This window comes from Brachycentrus maculatus, unplaced genomic scaffold (assembly GCF_059751285.1).
Source record: "Brachycentrus maculatus isolate JH-2025_06_01 unplaced genomic scaffold, ASM5975128v1 h1tg000384l, whole genome shotgun sequence".
NCBI lineage: Eukaryota > Metazoa > Arthropoda > Insecta > Trichoptera > Brachycentridae > Brachycentrus > Brachycentrus maculatus.
In genome coordinates, this window is record NW_028281133.1 from 11,252 (window position 1) to 26,849 (window position 15,598).

Here is a 15,598-nt window from a genome sequence, read left to right on the forward strand (position 1 = left end):
TTACTTATAAATAATATGAGGTGCCATCAGGAGAACAGCACCACTAAATAATATCATAAATTATGTTCTAATGCCAAATTTGTAATATAAATTAAGAGATTTTATCGTAAGTATATTTAAAATATACCATTCTTAATGTTAAATATCATTAAAATCCCTTTTTATCATGTAAATTATTGTGTCACAACATATTCTATTGTAAAAGAAATAAAATTATTATCAGTGTTGACTCGAGTCTTATCATTCAAAAAAAAATTTGTTGTGTTTTTTTTGTTTGAACCGTCACCAAAACCATACATTTTTTGTTGTTGTTTTTGTTTGAATTATTTTGCCAAAGTGTTATGGGACCTTTATAATCATACTTCTAACGTTTTTCTGTGTCAAATGGTGTGTAGGGCACTGCATTGCATCAATGCAGTGTTATATTGATTGTTAATCACGCGAAGGCAAGGTGATCAATTATGTGCTTCAGGTACTGCTTTAGAGTAATTCTAAATAAATATAAGGGTAAAATATCATTCATAATCATTTTGACTCCCCTGGGAATCGAACCTGGGACCTCTAGTATGCTAGCCAAATGCGCTAACCACAACACTATGGAAATGGAAAAAATTTTATTAAACTTTGGTGAATAATTTTTATAAACCACTATATTATTAATGTCTGTCTCCGTAGTGTAATGGTCAGCTACCGTACTAGAGGTCCCGGGTTTGATTCCCAGGGGGGGTCAAATAATTATTAGACATTTTTTCACTATTCCCTTGACTGGTACCTGAAGCGGAGGGCTGATCATCTTTCCTTCATGTATTAATGATCAAGATAACACTGCGTTTTATATGATTCAGTGCATAGCACCATAGGGTGCAGATAAGGGTTTGAATGAATATTATTGAAACTATGCCGTTCATACTAAAATAAGGATTGTGATAAAAACTAACTAACTAACTAACCATCACGCCGCTTCCCCGCAGGTGTAGGCAGAGAGAATAGAGCACCACACCACTCTGTCCTTGCAAACATTCTTTGCCTCTTCCACGTTCATGCATCTCCTCATACATACCCGCCGATTATTACGACTCCTAACCTGACCACTTTCAAGTATTTGGCATACCTGATCGTGCCATGTTTTTCTCGGTCTTCTTCTGCTTCTTTTCCCACTAACATTCGCCTCATAAATTTGTTTTACCGTTCTTTCCTCACTCATTCGTTCTACATGTCCAAACCATCTCAACACAAGGATTGTGATATATTTTTTAATAACAGTATATACATAATAAAACAAATATTATATTTTAAAAATATATGTATTTAAAAATAATATTTATTATTTAAATAAAATTATTATAATTTTTCTTTATCTAAATATATTGCTTTAAAAATATTTTACTTTACATTTTAAAATTTTTTAAAAAATTATCACAAGTCGATATTATATATTTTATACATTTTATATACACACGCATTACACAAACTGTACATAACACATACTAGTTTTAAAAATTGAGCAAAATATTCTTTGTCATACGAAATAATGTTTACTTATAATTTTTAAAGCAATTAAAACATTGCTCAGTAAAAATGATTTACTAAAATAAATAAAATTATTTTGGCATCATTGAAAAAACTAAATTTTATATTAAAATATTTATTATACAAATTATGTAATATGGCTTAAAAAATAAGTGAATAAATGGCAAAATAATAATTAAATTATGTAAATTTATACAATTTTTTTATACGATGTCCACCTCCGTAGCGCAGTGGTCGGCGCGTTTAGCTACCGTGCTGGAGGTCCTGGGTTCGATTCCTAGGAGAGTCAAAATAAATATGACCGATTTTCACTCTCATATTTATTTAATACCACCCTGGACTGGTACAAGAAGCGCAGGGCTGATCACCTTGCCTTCATGCAATTAACGATCAAGATAACACTGCGTCGCTACGATGCAGTGCCCTATGCACCATTGGATGCGGATAAGGGTTAGGAGAAGAATTTATACAATATGTGCAGTATAATTAAACTACCTGTACCCAGCCAGGTGTTAAAGAAAAAAGAAAGCACACATCGCTCACTCCTTTCAAGAACGTCATAAATCAAAAATCGTGAATTTTGAGTTGAGCATGTTTTCGGAATGCCCTGAAAATGTATTATATCCCAGCAAAAGAGGCATATTTTAAACTTAATATTTACCCGTTACAGGGCAGAAAATGTTGTTTTTGCATTTTGATGAAAATGTATGGTTTAATTATTTTTTTAAATATAATAAATATTTTTCAAATGCAGAAAAAACCTTCAGATTTTACCTAAAAAGATCTGTTGCGTAGTAAAAAGTTCAGTAAGTGGCTTCATATTTATTTTTAATACATTGTATTATATTTTTCAATTTTAAAAACGTTCTCCTGAAAAATCAAGTTTTTTGATTTATGACGTTCTTGAAAGGAGTGAGCGACATGTCTGATATGTGCAATTTTAAAATGCTTGTGAAGTAATGAAAAAAAATCTATGAAATAAACATTGGAAGTGACAGCGACTGTCAAGAAGCATGTTCTCCATCAAGAGCAATGTCTAGTGTTGCAGTGTTGCTGTTATTTGCAACAGATGGCTCTGCCATTGCTTCAAATAAAAAGATGTTTTAACCTGTTAAAGGCGTATATAAAAACACATGCATATTCGAATGCAACATTGTATTTATCAAAATTTCAAAGCAATCACTTAATAATTTTAAGAGATTAAGATTTTGAACAGATGAACATTTCCATTTATAACACTCTCCTTATCATTTATCATTCACTTTGCGTAATACAACTTTTATAAACACTTATTTGTGACTACCGGTTTCAGAAAAATCATTCCATCATCATGATATAATAATAATAATAAAACCCTTATCCGCACCCCAATGGTGCATAGGGCACTGTGTCTTATAAACGCAGTGTTATCATGATCGTTTTACACATGAAGGAAAGGTGATCAGCCCTCCGCTTCAGGTACCAGTCCATGGTAATATTGAATAAATATTAAAGTGAAAAAATTACTTATATTTATTTTTACCCCCCTTGGGAATCGAACCCGGGACCTCCAGAACGGTAGCCGAGTGTGCTGACCATTACACTACGGAGGCGGACAAATGATATAATATAATAAAATAATTCCGAAACCGGTAATCACCACAAATTATTATTATAGTATTACACAAAGTGAATGATGAATGATAAGGAGAGTGTTACATTACCATACCACAAAATGAAATGCTTTTGTCATGAAATATATTTACATGGATTAAATTAACATCTATTTATCATTATTGATCAGTTCCATGTTAAATGTAGTCCTTTGCTTCTGCGGCACCCCTTGTTTGAGTTTAGTTCGGGGATGCGTCGATTTCCCCATTCGACTCTGCTTTTCTAACCCTTCGCTGGAACCGCTTCCTGCCATCGTGTCGCTCTCTTCAGAAGAAGGGTTGTTGGAGAACATGGGCCGGGTGCTGTTGGGAGGACTGGTCACCACTCCGTTGTACGAGGAGTGAGAGTCGGCGATGCTCCGCCCGTCGCCTTCATCCCTCCGAGACATCTCGGAAAATGGACTTATAGCTCTCTTGATGGCAGATCCTGCGTTCTGAATCTCAGCGCTTATACTCGCAATCACACTTTCTCTTCTGTCTCTTTCAATCAGCTCTGTCTTTGTCAACTCGTGTCTTATAGTTGTTAACTCCGTGGAATATGAATCTCCGAAATTTTGGTTCTTTCCCTTCATAGTGCCCATTTCCTGCGTTTTCATTTTAGTTTGCCTCTCGATTATTTCGGCTGTTGTCAAGTCGGGGCCTTGGATGTTTTTGTGTAGGCTTGTAGCGCCAGATAGCCACGGCTTGCTGTTGTTGGATACCTTTTTGGCCACGTTCTTACATGGACACACTGCGGAACCTTGCTCTATTGCCCGATTGCACTTTTCGCAGAATCTCTCGCATTCGGCGGCTACTCGAGGCGGTTGAGAAGAGCTCCCGTGTCCGTCTTTCTCCGGTATGGAGTTCTCGTCGATGATACCGAACTTCTCCAGGCCGGTCATGAGGTTAGTATCGCTGTTGGAGTTATTATTGCCGGATCCTCCTTGCCCGCTTTGGTTTAATAACAATTTAGATAGCGGCGGGGCTAGGCCCAGCCCGATGCTTCTTTCGTGGTAGACTTCCGAAATAGTCGGCGTCAGTTCTCGATTAATGTGTCTCAATTGAGAAGCTAAGATGGAGTCTTGGATGCTGCTGTTGGCTTGGATGCCTCCAGCCCCTGATTTCGAAGAAGACGATAAAGCGACGTCTTTAGATACTTTAGATTGTTTCGTATCAATTTTTGACTTGACTCCGTGGCTTTCGGAATCAGTTTGTTTCTTCAGCGTGTTAGCTTCCAAAACGCGGGTCGAGCTTCCTTGATCGTTGGAACTGTAGTAAATATTTCCAGGCGTACTCATGTGAGACTCTCCAGCGGGCAATACAGGCGCTTTGCGGCTAGTAGTGCTCATGTTGGCAATTGCGTTTGTCACCGCTTGAATATTGCTCGACAGCTCAGTTCTGACACTGAGTCTATCCAGAGAAGCATCCGAAGCTTGCGCTCCTTTTCTGTTAGTTCCAGCATTTTTATACAATGTTTTGATGTTGTTTCTTCCCTGCAGATTGGCCATTCCGCTCGGCTGAGACGCTAGCGGCATGGCCGTGTTCAAAGTTTGTTCAAATCCTCTCTCGAAATCGGAGTCTGAGCTATTGCCCTCGGCGAACGCTCCGGCCAGAGAGCTCAGATTATTATACACAGGTGGTAGGGGATGTAGGTTTTCTACTAGCGGTCCCGGAGCAGGGGGTAACCGCGGTGGCGGTAAGGGCGGAAGAGGGGCTCTTCTGAGTACGGTCGCATGTCCTGAGCTTTCCCAATCAGTCGCTGAACTGGCAGAACTCGAGCTATCGGGTCTCAGACCAGAATTACCAACTCCCATTTGATTTTGCGGGTGGCCGTAGTTCTTCATGTCTCCATCCAGAATGCTGGCGTTCAGTCCGTACGCGTCCAGTTGCATATCGGCGAGGTTTTGCGCCTGCCTGCCCATCATGCGGGCCCCCATCAGGGTTTGGTTGCTCCCGGGAGTTGCATGATACAGGTTCCTGATCTTGGTCTGGTGCGCTAAGGCTAGAGTTACATTTGTCGGGTTGTTGGCAGTGGACAGCTGATCCGCGATATGTCTTTGTAACGCGACTGGTGGACTCGGAGTAAACGCGGCATCGCTTTCCCCTCCGCCTCCCGGTCTTGATATTTTAACCGGCGGTCTCTCTCCACTTCTAAAATCGGACTTACTGTGAGTACTTCTATACGACTGGTGCTGTAGATCGTTTCGGGATGCTCCGAATTTATTGGTCATATTTAAGGTTGCCGTTCCTGGTAGTCTGGAGACGTTTCCGTAGCAAGCTGTGGCTGAGAGATCACAGTCTAGATTTGCGACGTTGGACCTTGGAGGGGCGTCGGGGGGTTGTGCCGTGCGGCCGTCAGGTTCCCCGCGATGACGCACGTACGAGGTGAACGCTCCAGGAGTTAGGCGAGGACCACTCAAGGGAAGTGGGGGTGGAGGAACGACGCTTTGTCCTGCAATAAATAACCAGATTAATTGAGTACACAATCCATATATTCACTAGTAAAAGAGTACAGTATAACTTTTTTTGTTATTTACCTATATTTCCTAAATTAGGAGAGCTGGTCGCTCGATGCAACTCTCCATCAGAGTGGGGTTCCATGTCATTATTCTCTATGGACGCTAGTGATTCTAAACTCGAACTGGAATCTAGGCTGAGGCTTCGAGGTGCTTCTTGGGTATCTGTCGAGAGAGATATAGAGTTAGACCAATTTAATACATTTTTATAATGTAAACATTCTTTTTTAGACAATTTCAAAATAACACGATGCGATATCACTTCAAATATTCATTTAGCAATGCGTAACAGTAATTTGAAATTTCCTACATCCCACACATGTATTATACTTTATTACTCAGTACTATGCGCAGAGAGTTATGCGGAAGGGGGCTAGGTGAATAATTTGTTACTTTTGATTTTTAAAAGTATTTTTAAATAAAATTAAGATACAATAAGAAAGTATAAATTGTTTTCATTTCAAAAAGCTATGGTTTTTCAAAAATTCATAAATTTTTACATTATTTTATATGCACTGAGCGTGTTTAACCAGAAAAATACTTGAAAAAGGAAAAAACTGGGAAATATTAAGTGTAATGTCTTACCAAACAATGCCAGAAGTGCTTGAAGTACAAATTGAATATTTCTTCGATTAGCTTGCTTCCCGGTTCTCAGGGTCACTTCATCTTGGCCGACTTCCATGAGATCACAACCCAGCGAGGCCAGCAGCTCGTGGCACCCTTCCACTCGCCATAGTCTAAACAAAAAAAATTCAGACTGATTTACGAAGCAGCAATCATTCAGAATAAGAATCCATTTTTGACACTGTTTTAAAAATTTGGACAACAGAGATAAATAAATGTATGCAAGCACTCCTTGTTTATTTTTTTTTATTCATTTAACCGTTGTATGTACTGCTTAGATTTTTTTCTGCTTCACAGAAGAGACTAACCCCAAGGCAGTCAGTATAGTCTTGTGCGTAATGAAGACGTCTGATAAATTGATTAGATAGACTGATAACTAATTGATATTTTTTCAACCCTTCTTAGTGTTTTTTTTTTTTTGAATTACCTAATGCCCAAGTGACTCTAAAATCTAGCTACGGGTTATGCAACACTGCTTAACATGACCCTACTCAAGCTTCAACTTTTTAAGTTTCATGGCATATGCCTACTCGTGAGTGGATTTACCCTTTATGTTTTAGTTACTATAATTTAAATCTACATGTAATTCATGAGTGAAAATTCTAGGCAAAAACACTCGCTATCTCGCTAGAGGCATGAGTTTATACATTTCATTGATTCCAAGTTAGCAGTGAAGTTACTTAGTTGTATCTGAGATTTTTTCTTATATGTATCTATAATTGCTGAATTATTTCTAGCAAAAATGGTCCATAATAAATTCGTACGAAATCAACAATATTTTTTTCCAAATATTAACCGATTTTAGTATTTCTTTCTGGTATTGGTGGAGAACATATGAACTATTTTTGACATCTCATCAAAGATGAAGAAGAATATGGAAGTCTGGGCATTTACGGGGCTGACGACCGTCATAGGCTGGTTTAAGTGATCACTTTACACACGTGTAACATTAAAAAAAAAAACAAAAAGCTTCTTTACATCTCACCAATAGATGTCTCTAGTGAAGTTCTAGTGATTCAAGAACAAGGTTTCTAAATTGGTTCATATATACAGAACTTCCAAGAATTTGAGTTGTGTGGTTGTCGATAATGGGTAGAATTGGTGAATGTTACACGTGTGTAAAGTGATCACTTAAACCAGCCTGTGACGGTCGTCAGCCCCGTAAATGCCCAGACTTCCATATTCTTCTTCATCTTTGATGAGATGTCAAAAATAATATGAAAATAACTCCTGTAATTGGAGATAATCCAGATTTTGTGAACAAGTATTTGGACACACTCAAAATGTTGTAAACATATGAACTATTCAAATAAAGCAGTTTGCAATTACATAGATGGAAGATAGTGCTTGTCCATAAGTATCAACGAAAAAAAAACAAAAAAAATACAATTAATCTCTATATGATTACAAATTTGGATTCAAATAATTACAACATTAAATATTGATATGAAATGAAAGACACAAATGAAAGGTACACAAATTTTTCACTTGGGGTTGTGAAGAAGACCAGATTCTGAAAGGTACATAAAGATGTTTAGGTTTTCTGGCTGCTGTTACCTGACGCTGACGGATATTTCAATGCTCTCGGTTTCAACGTTCTTGAGGGAGAATTGGGAGATGACGGAACGGATGACTCCTATGATATCGTCAGCCATGTCTACGTTGGATATCAGTTTAGATAATGCATGGAGGGTTGTTGACGTGAGACCTGAAAAATCAATGAAAATATTATTTACAACAATATGTATTTATGTAAATAATTATCTGGTCAAATTATAATATATATATATATATATATATATATATATATATATATATATATATATATATATATATATATATATATATATATATATATATATATATATATATTTTTTTTTTTTTTTTTTTTTTTTATTTTTTAACTCTTTATTCCAGCTTGACTAAGTGGTGGGTGCAATACTTAGTCAGCCATATATGTTTTACAACATTTTATTTGAACAATGAAATTAGAAATAAGAAGGAAATAAGAAATTGAAAGAAATAATAAAAAATAAAAATAAAAATAAAAATAATAATAAATTTGGAGAGATGTAGACGAAAATTAGCTCGCTGGCAAACGCAGCACTGCGCTCCAGTGCCGCCACATGTCCAGCCCCCATCTGTGCTCCACAAGCCGCTTTATGATGAGGTTGGAGCTCTTCATCAGCCTCTCCCGGAAGCCTGCCACTCGGTGCCTTAACAGGCCATCCCAATGTGGTAGGCGTGCTGTGGCAAACATACCACTCGCGCTGCAGTGTCGGGGTAACTTCATTAAAGCTCTGTAGCCGTTATTGTAGCATATTTTCATGCTCTTTAAGCTTCGTTGTGTAACCTTACACCATAGTTCGCTGCCGTATTGCTGCGTACACAACACTTGGAACAGTCTATTTTTTACCTGCGCGGAGCAGTGGGCAAAGCGGCGTGTCAGCATATTGGACCGCACGCAATGAGCACGATACTGGCGCTTGATGTCCTCATCATCCGCACAGTTCTCCTGTAGGATATGTCCCAAATACTTGAAGCTACTTACCCGCTTAACTTCTTGTCCATTTATAGTTATGGGCGGTACCTTTAATGAGTAATTTTTGGGTTTAAATACCACAAGCTCACATTTTTTGGCGTTGTACTCTAGGCCGTTTTCTGTGGCATAACATTCACAGATGGCAATAAGTTTACGTAGGCCAGCTATCGATGGTGCCATCAGGACCATATCATCGGCGTATGAGATGGCATTCACTCTCCCTCCTCCTATGGAGCATCCCGCATTTACTTGGTTTAACCTATCATGTAATGCATCCACGTAAAGGTTAAATAGGCTAGGAGATGTGATTCCACCTTGTTTGAGTCCTCGCTGGGCTTTAAACGGAGTTGAGGTTTCGGTCCCCCATTTTACTCTGTAAATGAGATTTTCGTTCCAGTTTTTTAACATGCATTTCGTCGTAGGACATTCAATTGATTTTTGTATTTTTTCTTCCAAAATGTGATGTACTACTGTATCATATGCTTTCCTGAGATCCATAAAACAGGCATATACTGGCGTATTTCGTCGCACATATATATTTATAGTATTTTTAACAGCGAAGATAGCTGTGTCCGTTCCCGATCCTTTTTTAAAACCAAATTGGTTGTCGGTCGTTTTTAGGTTTTCAACAGCTTTCTCCATCATTATGTTTTCTATGGTTTTTGCCGCCATGGTGGAAATCGCTATTGGCCTGTAATTTTCTTTTTCTGTTAAATTTCCCATAGGATTTTTTGCAATAGGTATAATTATTGACGTACACAGAGACTCAGGTATGAACGAGTGCCGGAACATTGCTGTGAACGCTAGCGCCCACAGTACGTGTATTCTCGCGCTAGCATATCTAAGGTACTCAGCACAAATTTCGTCTCCTCCGGCGGCTTTATTACATTTCAGTGACCTAATGGCAGTCTGGATTTCCTTCACTTGTATAATGCAGGGACTCAGTGGATGCATATTGTTAGCATTATTATTGTAAATATTACAATTTTCCGCACTTCCTGTTTTCTCATACATTGAACTGAAGTGGGCTTTCCATAGTTCGCTGATTTTTCCGTCACCCGTTATGTTATCAATTTCTGTGGGTCTTGTAGCTTTGGACGATCTCATTTTATTTGTTTGTTTCCAGAACATTTTGAAATCAGCAGTAAGCATATTCTTTGCCAATGTATCGGCTTGTATCTGTTTTTTATTCTTCACCACCGTGCGTAGATTTGTTTTGAAAATACTTCGCGTTTCCGCTCTCCTCTGGGCAACTGGTCCTGTAGACGGTTTTCCCTCTATGAGCCACGCTTTGAAGGCATTTCGTGCATTAATATGGCTTTGTTTTACTTGCTCATTCCATCCTGGAATGTTTCCTGAATTTTGTTTTCCGCTTTTGGGCCCCCCTGCATTCACTTTAAATGCAAGTTGTGCGGCATTTCGCATAGCTTTTATCGTACTTTCGTAAAATTCTTTAATAATGAATTTATGATGTGGGTTTATACACTGTTCACATGTTAAAGCTTCGTAAGGAATTAGTATTTTCTTAAAGAGCGACTCTGTCTTATCGTGGTATTTCTTCAGTTGTATTTGACTGTATTTGTTCCAATTAATTTTTTCCTCATTTATTTGAGTATTACTTTTAGATGTATATTTACACTTCATCTCCACTTGTATGTGTAGTGGAAAATGGTCGGACATCTGTTGGTTGTCGTCAATATGGATATTTGTGATCCGCTGTTCGAGCGTACTGGATATTATACAATGGTCCAACCAAGAGGTAGTATTATGCGCCTCACTGAAGAACGTAAAGGAGCTGATGTCGAGTTTTTTCACGTCATAGATACTATACTCGTTTTCCTGAGAAAAGGCATCTAATTCCTCCATGAATCTACTGTGTATGGGCGCATTGAAATCTCCCATACAAATTAACTCATTCACTTGAGTTTCATCTACGATAGCTGTAACTCGGCTCAAGATGTCCACAAAGACAGGCAGGTTTTCGTTGCAACATACTGGCATATAAACATTTACTAATAGAGTGACTCCGTGGCTATGTTGTATGGTTATTGCCGCCATCCGATCGTCATCACATTCGATAATAGTTACATTAGCAATTTGCTTCCTTACCAGTATGGCTACGCCTCCGTGTGGTCTTCCCTGAATTATTTCCTCGGAAGAGTTCATTGCTGATGTTCCAGTGGCCAGAAACTCCTCGTGGATACTATTCAGGAAGTTTAAGTCGTCCTTCATCAACCAGGTTTCTTGTAGGAGAAGAATGTCAACATTGTTGCAAATTTCGTGTATACCCGGTGCTATGCGATGTACTGATTTACAGTTGTAGGAACATATTCTGATGGAATTGTTCATGATGAATTATTAGTTTTTTTTTCGCTATAAAAAAATCGTCGGACAAAAGAGTACTGTGGCCAAATATCTCCGTTTAGTGTGGTACTATACATGGATTCAGGAACTCCTATTTTAAAAGTCTTATAATCACCCGATTTTGTTTGTAACTCCTCACATTTACGAACGTCCACATCTTTTGTTTTCAGAAAGTCAATGATCATCTCACAATTCGTTTCTAGACTTAATCTCGATACCACTAAATATTTAACATTTTCTATTGCCTTAAGCCCAGACGAGACATTACTGCCTCGTATGGCGTTTTTATTTTTGAATTTTGGGCGTTTATTATCGTTATTATTGGAGTTATTTTTACTCTTTGCATTTTTAACGATTGTCCACTGGCTAGAAGATTCAGTAATATTATTTACATTTTGAGTTTTGTTTTTAGTGACATCTGTCAATTCATTTCCAACTATTTCGCTATAGAGCGTTGGTGGCTTTGGGTCGCTGTTCACAGATGGCGTTATCTCTTCGTTCGGTATGAATTTTTCATGCTGTCTCCTACCTACATTATGGTGGTCGTTTACGTTATGTTGACGTTTAATTTCTGCTACTTCACATTTCAGAGATTGGATCGATTCCGAATTCTTTGGCGTTTCAATGTTTAACTTATGGATTTCGTTCTTAAGATATGTTAACTCTTTAAGTAGAGAACTCACATCGATATAGTCAAACGTGATGGGAGGCAGTCTATTGATGTTTAGCACAGCGAATTTGGGCAGAGTATCTGGGTCTGTCTCTCTCAGAATTTTAATAATATCGTTGATATTACGTTTCTTCTTACCTTCGCCCACTCTTCTGGTTTGTGCAGCAGGCACGTAGGTTATTAAGATTGCCTTTGCGGCATCTATTTCGTCTTCCTTGAAGAATTCACAAAGTTGGCACAAACTGACTTCGTCCATAACATCCATTTTCTGCTGGATAAAGGCCAACACCTCGTTCACCACAATTCCACAAGAACATCGCGACGTCTTGTCGTTCATTTTAATGTAATTGTTTTTGTTTTTACTCGTAAAAATAACTTTTATTTATTGATTTCGCGGGACGATAAAATAATACGTGTTGTGTACGCCATCTACCGACCGATATATATCTATAAATAAAACCCAAATACGCACCCCAACGGTGCATAGGGCACTGCGTCATATAAACGCGGTGTTATCTTGATCGTTTTACGCATGAAGAAAAGGTGATCAGCCCTCCGCTTCAGGTACCAGTCCAGGGTAATATTGAATAAATATGACAGTGAAAAAATCACTAATATTTATTTTACCCCCCTTGGGAATCGAACCCGGGACCTCCAGAACGGTAGCCGAGCGTGATGACCATTACACTACGGAGGCGGACATTATAAGCATTACGGTTAAATTATAAGCATAAATAAAAAAATGAAAATGATGGTGTTTCTCATGTGTGTGATTATAATCCAGGATTTGGACCTCACATACTAATAAAAGAGTTTCTGCTAAATAAAAAGCTTCTTTTCATCTCACCAATAGATGTCTCTAGTGAATTTCTTGTGATTCAAGAACAATGTTTCAAAATTGATTCACATATATAGAACTTCCAAGAATTTGAGTAGTTTGGTTGTCAATAATGGGTAGAATTGGTGAATTCAAGAACAATGTTTCAAAATTGATTCACATATATAGAACTTCCAAGAATTTGAGTAGTGTGGTTGTCAATAATGGGTAGAATTGGTGAATGTTACATGTGTGTAAAGTGATCACTTAAACCAGCCTATGACGGTCGTCGGCGCCGTAAAAGCCAGGACTTCCATATTCTTCTTCATCTTTGATGAGATGTTAAAAAATAATATAAGATTATTTAATCAAAACTTTGACTTATGAGTTTTGATGAAGATTTTATTTAAGGGCAGGTTTTTTACATCGAATATATGATATTAACACACTGTCGGCGGGTGATTTTTTCATCAACCCCGCCCCTAATTATTATATTGATTAGAGTCAAGAACAAGTAAACTTAATAAGTAACCGCAAACCCAACTCCGATCTGTACAATGTTTTTTGGCGTCTCTCGCGCTCTACCAAAAGTAAACAAATAGAATGCTTATAAGCATCTCCTGCTCTCAACCGACAGTATGTAAAGATGCTTTTAAGAATTTCACGCAAACAATGTGTTAAGATATTTTCAAAACAAAGGAAATAATACTAAAACTGGGCGTGAGTCCACTATAGTTCATACACATATCGCTCACTCCTTTCAAGAACGTCATAAATCAAAAAACTTTTCAGGAGAACATTTTTAAAGCTTAAAAATATAATACAATATATTAAAAATAAATATCAAGCCACTTATTAAACTTTTTACTGTGCAACAGATCTTCTTAGGTAAAACCTGAAGGTTCTTTCTCCATTTAAAAAATATTTAATATATTTAAAAATATAATTGAACAATACCATTTTGTCAAAATGTAAAAACAACACTTTCTGCCCTGTAGCGGGTAAATATTAAGTTAATAATATGCCTCTTTTGCTGGGATATAGTATATTTTCTGGGCATTCCGAAAACGTGCACAACTGAAAATTGACGATTTTTGATTTATGACATTCTTGAAAGGAGTGAGCGATATGAGAAAATAATCCAAACCTGAAATAAGCATTATCGATAAAATTAGGAAAGCTGTGTTGAGATGGTTTGTGCATGTGGAACGAATAGTAAAACAAATTTGAGATGAAGATTTGGAGACATTCAAAATACCATAAATAATTGGTTACCTAATAGAGCTTGCAGACTAGCCGAACATTGAGTGAGTCTGTCTTCTGGGTCGCTTTGCGGGAAGAATACGCTGGAAGGAATCCCATTTGCAGCCGGTTCAAACCTACAAAAGGTCACAATATTAGATTATTTACTGTAACTGCAGACAGTTGGTAGAATTCCATATTGAATTGTTGGGTAAAATATCCAAAATAAAACAAGGTTTGTTGGATTGAATTCTACATTTATTTATGTATATGTTAATATGTGACGAGTTTCGTCTTCTTGGGACGTGTTCAATAATGTCCTAAGAAAACGAAACGCGTCACGTATTAACATATACATAAATAAATGTAGAATTCAATCCAACAAACCTTGTTTTATTTTGGATATATTACCCAACAATACAATATTAGATATTCACAAGTCAGGTTGAAAAAAAAGGTCACAATATTTGGAAGGTCTGCTTAGGTAAAATTATAAAAGAATGGTCACAATATTAAAAAGGTTTATTTACGTTAGATTGAAAAAAAAGGTCACAATATTAGAAACCTTTGATTAGGTTAGGTTATAAAAGGATAGTCAAAATAATATAAAGGTTTGGTTAGGTTACGAAAGGATATTCACAAAATGACATAGATTTGATTAGGTTCTAACCTATTACAATAGGATATCAATAATGTTTTCTTCTTCAAACCCTCATCTGCACCCAATGGTGCATAGGGCACTGCATCATATAAACGCAGTGTTATCTTGATCATGTCCACATGAAGGAGAGGTGATCAGCCCTCCGCCTCAGGTACCAGTCCAGGGTAATATTGAATAAATATTAGAGTGAAAAACTCACTTATATTTATTTAACCCCCTCTGGGAATCGAACCCGGGACCTCCAGTACGGTAGCCGAGCGTGCTGACCATTACACTACGGAGGCGGGCATTTATAATATGCTATATCTATTGTTTGAGCGAAATTTTACAAATAAAATATATATTTTCTTGCTTGATATGAAATATTTTTTATAAGTTATTATCGTTAGACTGTGACTAAAATTCAATACAATGCATTTTGGCACTTTTAGTTTTCATTTTGTTCTTACAAAAGTCTTTGAGAATTGCACCACCTTTCCTTTGAATTCAACGAACATACAGGGAAATAACCTCCAATCGGTTTTATCAAAAAGAAAATAAACAAACGGATTTACAGGTACCTCCAGTATGGTAGCCGAGCATGCTGACCATTAGACTACGGAGGCTGATAAAGGTTTGGTTACGTTACAAAAGGGTGTTTGAAATTTAGTATGTTTGGTCAGTTTTTGGAAGCCGTTTTTCTTTTCCAGTGTTTGTCTAATACGAGGATTATGTACCTGAAGCCAACACTCATGAGCAGCTCCTTCCATCCAGTGACGTTGCCGACTTTGTTTTCTATGCTCTTCTGAGTAGTGTACATAGCGTTCTTCTGCCCTCGGACTATCCTCTGGAGGGACTTCTCAACCAGGTGAAGGGACACGCGCAATGCATCTCTGTGGAAAAGGAACCAAAATATTACGAATATATCGTAGTCATACAGGAAAAAGTGACCAAGTGCATTGTTTTACAAAAACGTGATCATTGATTATTTGATATCTTACTAGCTATAATATTGCCCTAAA

At 37.4% G+C, this 15,598-nt stretch overlaps 2 protein-coding genes across 3 annotated transcripts in view; both read right to left on the minus strand.

The window, feature by feature from the left end:
* Window positions 1–1,429: 1,429 nt before the first annotated feature.
* LOC148303158 (tetratricopeptide repeat protein 28-like) overlaps window positions 1,430–15,598 on the minus strand; it is a 151,050-nt gene continuing 136,881 nt past the window's right edge. For both annotated transcript variants that reach the window (XM_088270409.1, XM_088270408.1), the window contains exons 35-40: window positions 15,314–15,469; window positions 13,970–14,073; window positions 7,859–8,009; window positions 6,263–6,414; window positions 5,699–5,842; window positions 1,430–5,613 (exon numbers count right to left, since the gene is read on the minus strand). In XM_088270409.1, the coding sequence (XP_088126535.1) occupies window positions 3,293–5,613; window positions 5,699–5,842; window positions 6,263–6,414; window positions 7,859–8,009; window positions 13,970–14,073; window positions 15,314–15,469 (3,028 nt within the window). In that variant the 3' untranslated portion in view covers window positions 1,430–3,292. The remainder of the gene's footprint in view (window positions 5,614–5,698; window positions 5,843–6,262; window positions 6,415–7,858; window positions 8,010–13,969; window positions 14,074–15,313; window positions 15,470–15,598) is intronic.
* Window positions 11,147–12,214, minus strand: LOC148303159 (uncharacterized). The gene has a single exon (XM_088270410.1). It carries the CDS (start codon window positions 12,212–12,214, stop codon window positions 11,189–11,191), a length of 1,026 nt encoding a protein of 341 aa, XP_088126536.1. The 3' UTR covers window positions 11,147–11,188.